Below are 10,039 nucleotides of genomic sequence, written 5' to 3' on the forward strand. Positions count from 1 at the left end.
CCTGGGGGGAACAGGGAGGGTGATACCAGGGCAAACTCTGCAGGAACTTTGGGTTGTGAAGACTATTGGGGCAGGTCGAGGGAATGGAAAACTATCACAGCTTGTTACACTTCGGAGGGTCTTAGTGCTGGGCTCTGGAGTGTGGAGATGCGCAGCAGTCTGAAGTATTAGGCATACCAGACTGCGAGTGGGCAATAGGGGAAGACAAACTTTTATAGAGCTAAAAATACTGGAGCAGTTTTACAGCATGTTAAGAGCTGCAGGTTTGGTAGCCCAGAGGCTCTTGCAGCGTAGCAGGCACACAGCACCACCAGCACCTGCCCCCTTCAACCAGTCAGCGCTGCCTCTGTCTCAGAGCGTGAGGAGCGAGCTGGTGTGCAGATAGATGACAGGCCAAAGCTGAGGATTTTGCAGAGGGCTTCAGATGATAAACATCTCTGACACTGCTGCCATCTGCTCTCAGAGCACTCACAAACAAAGGGCAAAAAATTAGCTGAATAAAATTACTCACTCTTGCCTTGTCTTCCTTATTAAGAATGCTAAAACTGCAGCTTGCCGTCTGAGTGTGCAAGGAAACCAGATACTCATTTCACTTACCCATGCGATCTTCCTCTTAATTTACATAATCTGATTTACATCACAGAGTATCAAAATAAATTGTTTGTAAACTACCAAAATAATATGATACTTGCAAAGTAATTTTAACCCCCTCCCCCCTATTTTCTCTCACTGGCCCATTACTGGCAAATTAAACCCCAGTGTCTGTCTCCTTCCTGGGAGAAGATGTGGTTTGAGGAGGTGACGTGTTAGCAGCTCCCGCCGGAGAAAGGGCCGGTCTCAGTCACTCAGAGGGGATGCCAGAAGCAGCAATAAGCTAAGCAAAAGCTGCCCGGACAAAAGCATCTTGCAGTAAGTGCTTGAGCATTTTAACTAACACAGGCTAGCCGGCACGTATCAATCTTGCAAGCACTTCTTTCAGCTTTGGGTCTCTGGTGATACCACCACTGATGCAGCCTTTCCCCTCTCCTGCTTCAGCAGCTGGGGCTGAGGACTGTCCTGTTGAGGTCACTGTAAATGCTGCATCTGAGCATTAAATACCCGCCTGAACCTGGGCTCCAGCTTTTGGGAAAGCAAGCAGCACTGGAATGTTTCACCTTTTTGTCTCAGGTTACGGGACTTACCTGGAGGTAGCATCTCTCCAGGATCGTATTCAGCTGTGGCGTCTTTTTCATTCTGCGTACTCACCCTGTAGATCTATTACAGACATAAAGTGAGAGCAATGTATTTCTTATGGCTGCTTTTCGAAACCCTCTTTCAAAATGCTTAAACTCAGGAAAACCAATGTGTGCATCAAACACTTCAGTTCACTGGTTTACACAGGTTCACTCTTTTCCTCTCTGGAACCACGTAGCCTTCAGCTACTGAGTGTTGTGTTATACAGGAGAGAAAAATAGGAGGCAATTGTGCTGAAGGTGATTTTTGAAAATAGCTCTTCTGAACTTTATGAATTTTAACTACAGTTCTTTTTTAAATTTAGAGATTTTGGTTGCAAGACTGTAGGCTTTCAAGTTACCAGGCTCCATGCCTGATCCTGTGCTGTAAATTGCAACATTTAGCAATTTGTAGTTTAATTTAGAAGGATCACCTACTTTCCTAAATGCTTAAGTAATGTGGCAGGCTGTGGTTATTGATTCTCTCTGAATTTATTACAAGAAAGCTGTATTCACTCTTTCCTCTTGGGAATGCCCCTCCTGAACTGCATGCTTGCTAGTGACAGCTTAGACCCCTGATACATAACCAAAGACCTCGCCTAATATCCTTGCAACTGCTTGGGGAATTTTTATTAAGTAAAAGCATCATTAAAGTAGACAGAATGATGAAGTTTAATGAGCGTCTTTCTCACTTGATATTGTTAGTTTTGCTGCAGCAGCCATAGTGCTCTCATTTGTTACTTCCAGTGGGGCAGATGGAGAATGCAGGGAGATTTTGGTTATGTTTGTATTTGCATACAAAAAAAAAACCATCTATGTTCATGAAAGATACTTGCTTTGAAAAATATGTACAAGGAAAGAAAGCAACTGGAAATCTCTATCTGAGGGCTTTCTGCATTTTCAGTCTTGCATTTAACATAATGAGAAGGTTGCGTGCAGTACTGTAGCTGCTAAGTCTGCAAAGGTTCAGCAGTTTGTGAACTGTGGTTATAACAACTAATTTGTTGCTACAGACTGCAAGCATCTCAAATATTTATTTGCACTCCAGATTCTGTTCTTCGGCCAAGGCTGTGGGCTGCAAGCTCTGTGTAGTGTCCTGCTCAAAGCTACATCAGCCCCGTGAACAGGTGACGTTCCAAAATACCAAGTGTGAAGGTGCTGCCGTGAATGTATTATCCGCACTTATCTGACAAATCTGCCTTGAAACAGGAGCCACGGTCTGCCTCAATATTCCTTTGTCTGTTCCCAGAGACCACCTGCCTTCACTAAGGGTCTAGTCGTACAAATGGATGTGTCAAGGTGCCGTCTCGTAGTGCATTGCTGTCCATCAGCTGAGCTGCCTAGCTGTCTGTGTGCATGTCTTAAGCTGACCTCCGCTGCCAGGGACGGCATGTGAGTGCCTCTGCCTAACATGTTGACTTCACAGTGATGCCAGAGCAAGAGCATGTGCACCGTTAGTTACTACGGCTTGGCTGGCAGACAGTGACGTGCAAGCTATGGTTGCTGTTGTTGTATCCTTCCAGTAGGTATCAAAATCATTAAGGACTGTATATGTAAACTCCACATCTATTACAGCCAGAGGGTTATACGTTCTCGTGTAATTCAGATAGTTGTTTCTCCATGTGGATCAGCTCCATTAGGTTTTTTCTTTGGTTTTTTTTTTTTCTGATTTTTTTTTTCCTTGGGAGCTGTGAAAGTGCTGTCTGTTGTTGTACCAGAAGTTCATTGAAAATTGTGAATTCTCTTTTCCCTAGTGTAACAGAAGGCAAATTCTGTCCCAGAGGCATTATCACAGTCATTATTGTATTTAAATGTTATTGTGACACCATATGTCTCCTTGTATTTGATGTGTGCAAACACAAGAGAGAGCCCCTGTCTGCGAAGGCTTATATAATCTAAATTAATCTGATCCTTGCTCTTTGTGTAGCAGACTACTGTCATAGATTGTAAAGCACTTATCTTCAGCTGAGATAGCAATGTGCAGCTGAAACTTCCTTGAAATTTTGCCAGAGAAACCTAAGTAGATATATTTGATTTGCTTATTTTAAACCCAATAATTATTTTCCTAGATGAAGTTTTGGTGCACGTGCTAATAGAAGTGATTGGACATGAGAATAAGTAAAAAGAATGTCAAAGTGCTGCAGATGTCTACAACTCGTGCACATCTGCTACTACTAACATAGTATTTGCATGGGGTGGGGGGAAATGCTGGGAGCAGCAATAGCACTGAATAGCATAAGGAGCAAATGTCAAAGTAAAACTGATACCAGAAATACTTAAGGGCCAGTTCAGATTTTTACTGCTTAACTCATGCACGTGGCCGCTGGACCTCATTTCACATTCAAAAGGCATTGCCCATGTACACTTTACTAGAACTCTGAAGTTCATTCAAAATTGTCAATATTCAGTTTCTGCACTTCAAAAGCATCTGTGTAGTCAGTAGAATTCTCACCACATCAGAAAAAGTCTGTTGGAGTGAGTCCAGAGGAGGCCATGAAGATGATCAGAGGGCTGGAGCACCTCTCCTATGAGGACAGGCTGAGAGAGTTGGGGCTGTTCAGCCTGGAGAAGAGAAGGCTCCAGGGAGACCTTATAGCAGCTTTCCAGTACCTAAAGGGGGCTTGTCAGAAAGATGGGGAGGAGCTCTTTAGCAGTGCCTGCTGTGATAGGACAAGGGGTAATGGTTTGAAACTAAAAGAGGGTAGATTTAGACTGGATATAAGGAAGACATTTTTTACAATGAGGGTGGTGGAACCCTGGAACAGGTTGCCCAGAGAGGTGGTGGATGCCCCATCTCTGGAAACATTCAAGGCCAAGTTGGAGCAACCTGATCTGGTTGAAGATGTCCCTGCTTCTTGCAGGACCTTTAAAGGTCCCTTCCAACCCAACCTATTCTATGATTCTGTAATTCTAATCTGAGCTCTGCCTGTCCACAAACTTGAAAATTGGCACTGAGAAAGCAAGAAATAAGAGACAGAATGAATGCCAGAAGTGTCATCTGAGAGGGAAATTAATATGAAGTTTCCAAAGCAGAAAAAAAAAGTGGAGCCTAATCCAACCTGAGAAAAAAAAAAAAGGGTATGTAACACCTGAAAACCACTAAAGCTATTCTAGTCTTCTCTGTGTTGGCACTGACAGGGCCAAGGAGCTGTGAGGCAGCAGGAGGTGGAAGACCAGACAGTGACGGGATTTCTGTTGCATCCACTTTCATTTTTTGTGCTCAGATACAGTGGATCAGTGGATTCTCTGTTAATTCAGTGCTTAAAGTCCCAAATGGGGACTTTCTTATTATGTGAAAAAAACTCACATTCCACTCCAACATAGCATTATTTCTCTAGGGCTAATAAACAACTCGAATGTTAATTTAGTATTTAACTAACTCTTGGTGTTCACAGATTTGAGCATGCATTTCCACTTCTCTGTTGCTGACTTCTCAGAGTTATAAAATTATTGCTGACAGTGGTTCAAATCCTAGGCTGCATATCGTTGAGAACAATATGCTTCTTGTCCCCTGCCTTTTTCTACCCTGGATTGGTTTCTGATGGGACAACCTCCTTGAATGACAGCTGAAATGTTTCTGTGCTCTCCCACAATAATAGTATTTCCTAATACCAAAACCTCTCCTCCATATTATCCCTCTCTCAATTCACTTAGCACCTTCCAAAACAGGACAGTTATTTAGGGTAGACATTTGATTAGTATGTATACCATGTACTTGGATAAAATACAGCCTTGTGCTGTTGGGGCTGTATCTTTTATGAAAAGAAAAATATATGTGTTGTAGCTAATAGTCAGAATGCCGTTATCACAGAGGTCAGGGCTCTCTGCATTCGTCAGGAAGTGGCATCTGATCCCTTGTTGACAGTAGGTGATGGCACACATAAAATTTCAGTAAGGTGAAGCAGTGCCATAGTTTACAGTTGTATTTTCCTTGAGCAAGGCTGTTTTGGGTACAGTGCACCTTGACAGCAGCCTGGTTAGCAGCATGATGTAAAACTGCAGCTGCTGAGAAGGTGAAAGCCAGCGCTGCCTCTACACCCCACCCAATGAGAAGCTCTGATGCCATTCTGGAATCCAGGAACCTCAGCCTTGAAGTATCCTCAGGATACAGCACAATAAAGCTCAGAGCATGTGGTCGCTTTTAATCTCCTAACTTGTGTATGTCTTAGCTAAAACCTCTCTGTATTTGACATAATTTGCCCCTCCACAGCCATGCTTTATCACGCAGAAATCCAGGAGTATTTCTGTATGTTTGGATCCTTGTTCAACGTCTCTTGCATACAGTTGGATGTATAATTCACCAGGCCCTGTAGAAGAAGGAGGGCAAATAATCTGCTGAAATTAGTTTCAGCCTGCAAAGGTCAGTGTAGGTAAAGAGTCACTTTTTGCTCCAGGATACCCACTCAGGCCGATACCCACTGCAGAACTGTATCAGGTCATGCTTTCTGTGTAAGTAACAACATATCATGAGTAGCTAACTCTGTCCTGACATGACTGAGCAAAAGTAGCAAAAGGATCTGTGCCTGGTCTTTGTTTCAGCAAGGACTGGACAGACATGCAGGCTACATACACAGACTGCAGCCGGGGAGAGTGCATGTGAGGGGGTGTGTGATGGGCCAGTGCGGCTCGCCTGTGACAGCTGGGACTTTCTGTGTGCCCCAGACACATGAAAATTCAAGACCTGGGTTCTGTGGTGACAGTGCTGAGAGCTACCCATCCAGATTTTGACACATGAGAAGACAATTCTAGGAAGACTCTGAGTTTCTCAACCCCGAGCCCTTGGCTCTGCCCTGTTTCTTGACAAAGTCCACCACAAGCTGGAGGTGCAGCCACAAGGAAGGCTGTGGTGGGAAATGGTGCCGTTACCTTCTTCAGTAGCAGAATTCTTATCAAGTGGTAGAAGTTAACATCCAACTTGACTGGCAACAGCCTAGTACAGGGTTGGGGTGGACACTCAACAGCATCAGGCTGAAGTATTAGCAAGGGGACACCTTCCAGAGGGATTTCAGCATTGGCATCAACATTGCCAGCGTTTATGCAGCTGAATGAGCAGAAACAAAGCTCATCTCTGTTCGCTTCTAGATACACTGACACCCCCACAAAGTACGTCTTCAAAAAGCACTTTATGACAATATAGGAAGTTAAGTTTGAACTGTGTTTATTTTGGGTAGGTTTTTAATTTAATTTCATCAGGATTACTCATAAATTATCTATTAATTACTATGCAATGTTCAGCAAGATCCTCTCAGCCGTGTAGTCTATTTAGCTTCGCTGTGAATGCTAGCCATCTTAATTGTAGGGTACTTTGTCAACATTTAATCAGTGGTACTTACTAATGTGGCATTGATGTGTTGGTAGCTGTCCCAGTACTATCAATCATGTGTGAGCAGCAAAGGCGGCTGTGACACCATTGCTCTCTGTCACATTATCAGGCCCTTGGGTTTTCTGGTTAGGGATGATGCTCACTTTGCTCTAAGTGGGCACTCTATCTCTCCAGTTCAACCCAATTTTTGTCATTGTCGACTTGAATACACATCCGTGCAGCCTTCCGAGCCTTAATGCCATGACTGCAGAATAAAGGTTGCTGGTTTCTGAAGGCAAAACTGATTGCTCCTTCACTGCTCCAAAGGTCTGCTCTTCCCGATGTTACTCTCCTGATAAGTCACAAAAAACCTAATATTATGGACTGCAGCATGACATCTAATAGAAAACACAGTGTGTTGAGACAAAATAAATATAATGACCTTCCTTTTTTTCATTTCTATTAACTAAATGCGTTGTTTAGCATGCTGCAGAGTGAAAGCCTGTGTTTAATGGTTGTATCACAAATATTCCGTGTCTCATTTCCTTACAGTCTTTATGGCAGACACATGCAGGCGAATCCTGAACCTCCAAAGAAGAACAACGACAAGTCGAAGAAGATCAGCCGTAAGCCGCTGGCAGCCAAGAACAAATAAGTCCCTGGCTTCTGCCTCTGTTTTTATATCTTTTACATTGCTTTTGCATGTGCCTATAATATTCTTACACATCTCCTGTTACTTATAAGAAAGCAGACACTAGAGGTAAAAGCAATTTACTACGTAGACTGCTTCAGAAGATACTGCTTAAGGAATACTAAATTACATATCCTCCTAATTATGGTCACATTTATGTAGCCATTTAATATATCACCGTCAAATACATTTTAGCTTTTCTATTTATATGTATATTAATGTCCTCTCCTCACATGTATCACATCCTGTTAATATCAGGGGGTTTGCACCTATATTATACAATATTAAATTTCATATAATATTCCAAGTGATTTTAATAAAGGTCTTTATTTGTATTGTGTTTCAATTTCTTCAGTAGGACTTCTGAATAGCAAATTCCTTGAGGAACATATGTGTCCAGTTTCCTGCAATGTGTTAATTTCTTGTGTAGGAATGTGATAGTATTTTATCTGATGCAACCTAGTTAAAATGTAATCTTTTTTACATTGCTGTGTCCTGCTTTTTTGCTTTAAAGGTTATTTTGAAATCAAGGAGTAGGGAAAGGGAAAGAGGAAAGAAAAAAAAAAATTGTCTTTGGAAAGAGAAGCCAACTGCCAGCCTCAATTTGGGGAATGAGAACTTTCTCATTTGAAGAAAATGGTATTTCTGCCAATTTCTTAAGTGATTTTTTTTTTTTTTTAGGCAGAAAACCCAAATAATATATTTAATCTCTGCTGAAAGTGCTTGTATTGAAGAGCTGTTCCAAATGGCTTTTGAAAATGCCATGGGTTCTAGATTTATCTGTACAAAGCCAGCACCACAACCAAGCTCAGAAGCTGTGAATTGTTTAACGTCTCAAATAGCTTCAGGTCTTACCCGTGAAGAATAAAAACCTAAAATCTACAGACAGTGATTTCCAAACAATTGTAGTCTTAGCAGAGCAAAAGCTAACCAGGAAACTCAAGGAGCAAGAACAAATATTCCTACCTAGATCACTTGTGTCAGGACCTTCCTGCCCTTGACTTCTGATTTCATGAATTTCATACCTGAGCAACCCATTGCTGAGTTTTGGCTGCTGTCCGGGCAGCAAGCCAGGAAACATGCTCAGACTGCCCAAACAAGCCTGCTGTGTTCAATGAGAGAAGAAGAGGTTTTAGGTATCTGATGCTAGAAATTATACTTTCTACAAAAGCTATTCTGTATCTGAAGACTCTGTTATCAGCACCAGCCTCTTGATCGTGTTTAGGATTACCCCAGCACTTAAGTAATACACGGTTCCCTTAGTCTGTGGATAAATATATTGACATATATTTTGCAACAGAGTTTTTGACTTGGCAAGCAGGGCTAGGAAGTTGGCATCAAGCTTTAGACACATTTTAAGTGGTCTTCAGTACTTCAGAAGAATGAGGCAGTCTTGGTAGGCAGATGGAAAACAGTAAAAATGGTAGACTTGTCAGGAGCAGTCAATTCTACGTGTTACAAGCTCTGCAGAGGATTTTCCAGACCTCTTCAGTGATCTGTCTAGGGGAACAGGTCCAACTGAAACAGGCACACGGAGGCGCTAGGTTGGGTGCATGTTAAGAATTCAGCAAAAATTGTCCCTCAGCTAGAACACACACAATTAAATCTAGTGTGGGCATTAAGACATGAGGGTACCTAATGACACTGAGGGCTGCAGAAAGCCCTGAAGAAATGTCAGAAGATCTCCGAACTACTATTGCAAATTCCTTTTGGAACAAAATAAATAGCAAGGGCACATCTGTCAGGAAGCGGGGAAGGGGTTCTAGATCCTTCCCCCAGCGTCTTCCCCTGGCAGTGGATGCTACCCCAGCTTTTGGAGGCTTTTTTGGAGCTTTTTTGGAGGTGGCGATGCCCACAGGACTGAGCTGCTGCTCTCCTCACAGATGTCTGCAGCCATGGCTAGACCCCTGCTTTCAGGCTTGAAGACTTTTCACATGCACTTGCTCCCAGCTAAACTGGATTCGCTGCTCTTCTGAAATCTCCCTGGGTACAGCTGGACATGGTTTTCTGCGAGCAGGGTAGCAACATGGCTCTCCTTTGATTTGAACAGAAATCCAGCCAGAGCTAAAGGCATCCAAGTGCTGTCTGAGGCTGCGTCCATCCCCTGCTCTGTGTCTTGGCGTTTAGAAAGAGAGAACTTGCTGCGGGGCTACAAGGGTTTCGAAGCATGGAGTAGAGTCTCTAATGTAAAAATAAAAGCTTACTGGGAAAGGTCTGATGGTGTTATTGGTGGGAAGCTACAGCACTGCTTTAAAATAAGCTGCTGATTTTCAAGCATTAGTCAGACTTCCATTAACTGCTGTGCAAATTTTGAAAGTGTTGAAAGACTCGTCCAAGCTCTCCTCTGCAGGGTTTCAGAGTATTGAGTGGAGCATTCCTGGGTGTTCATAGCAAAAAAATTCCACCCAACCTTCACACTTTTTTTCCCCCATAAAGGAGGAAGAAACACAGTTTTGACAAGCAAAAGCAAGAATTAAGGGTCTAGGGAAGAATAAGTGAAAGGCGTAAAGATGAGAAGGATAAAAGAAATCCTAAAGGGAGAAGTATTATACTGAAGATGGTGGCAGATGGGGAAAAAAGAAGTTTCTTCAAAAGAAAGATGAAAAAATAAGATAATAGTCTGAGAAGATGATAAAAAGCTGAAATATATAAAGCTTTACAAACAGAAAACAAAATGGGGAGAAAAGGAGTGCTCTTCAGAGGCTCAGGGCAGAACAAAAGACATGGGGAAGAAAAGCAAACCATCTGGGATGTAACATGCTAATGTTTTAATGTTTTTAAAAAGGTACCAGCTTCTCAGAGCAAACTACACAACAGTTTTAATGTCAGTTTGAT

At 42.5% G+C, this 10,039-nt stretch overlaps 1 protein-coding gene across 3 annotated transcripts in view; it reads left to right on the forward strand.

The window, feature by feature from the left end:
* Positions 1-7,539, forward strand: part of RSU1 (Ras suppressor protein 1) — a 108,733-nt gene extending 101,194 nt beyond the window's left edge. For all 3 annotated transcript variants that reach the window (XM_086741549.1, XM_086741551.1, XM_086741552.1), the window contains exon 9: positions 7,066-7,539. In XM_086741549.1, the coding sequence (XP_086597675.1) occupies positions 7,066-7,168 (103 nt within the window). In that variant the 3' untranslated portion in view covers positions 7,169-7,539. The remainder of the gene's footprint in view (positions 1-7,065) is intronic.
* Positions 7,540-10,039: the final 2,500 nt, after the last annotated feature.

The sequence above is a fragment of the Chlamydotis macqueenii genome, chromosome 2, assembly GCF_036417535.1.
Source record: "Chlamydotis macqueenii isolate bChlMac1 chromosome 2, bChlMac1.mat, whole genome shotgun sequence".
In the NCBI taxonomy this organism is placed as follows: Eukaryota; Metazoa; Chordata; class Aves; order Otidiformes; family Otididae; genus Chlamydotis; species Chlamydotis macqueenii.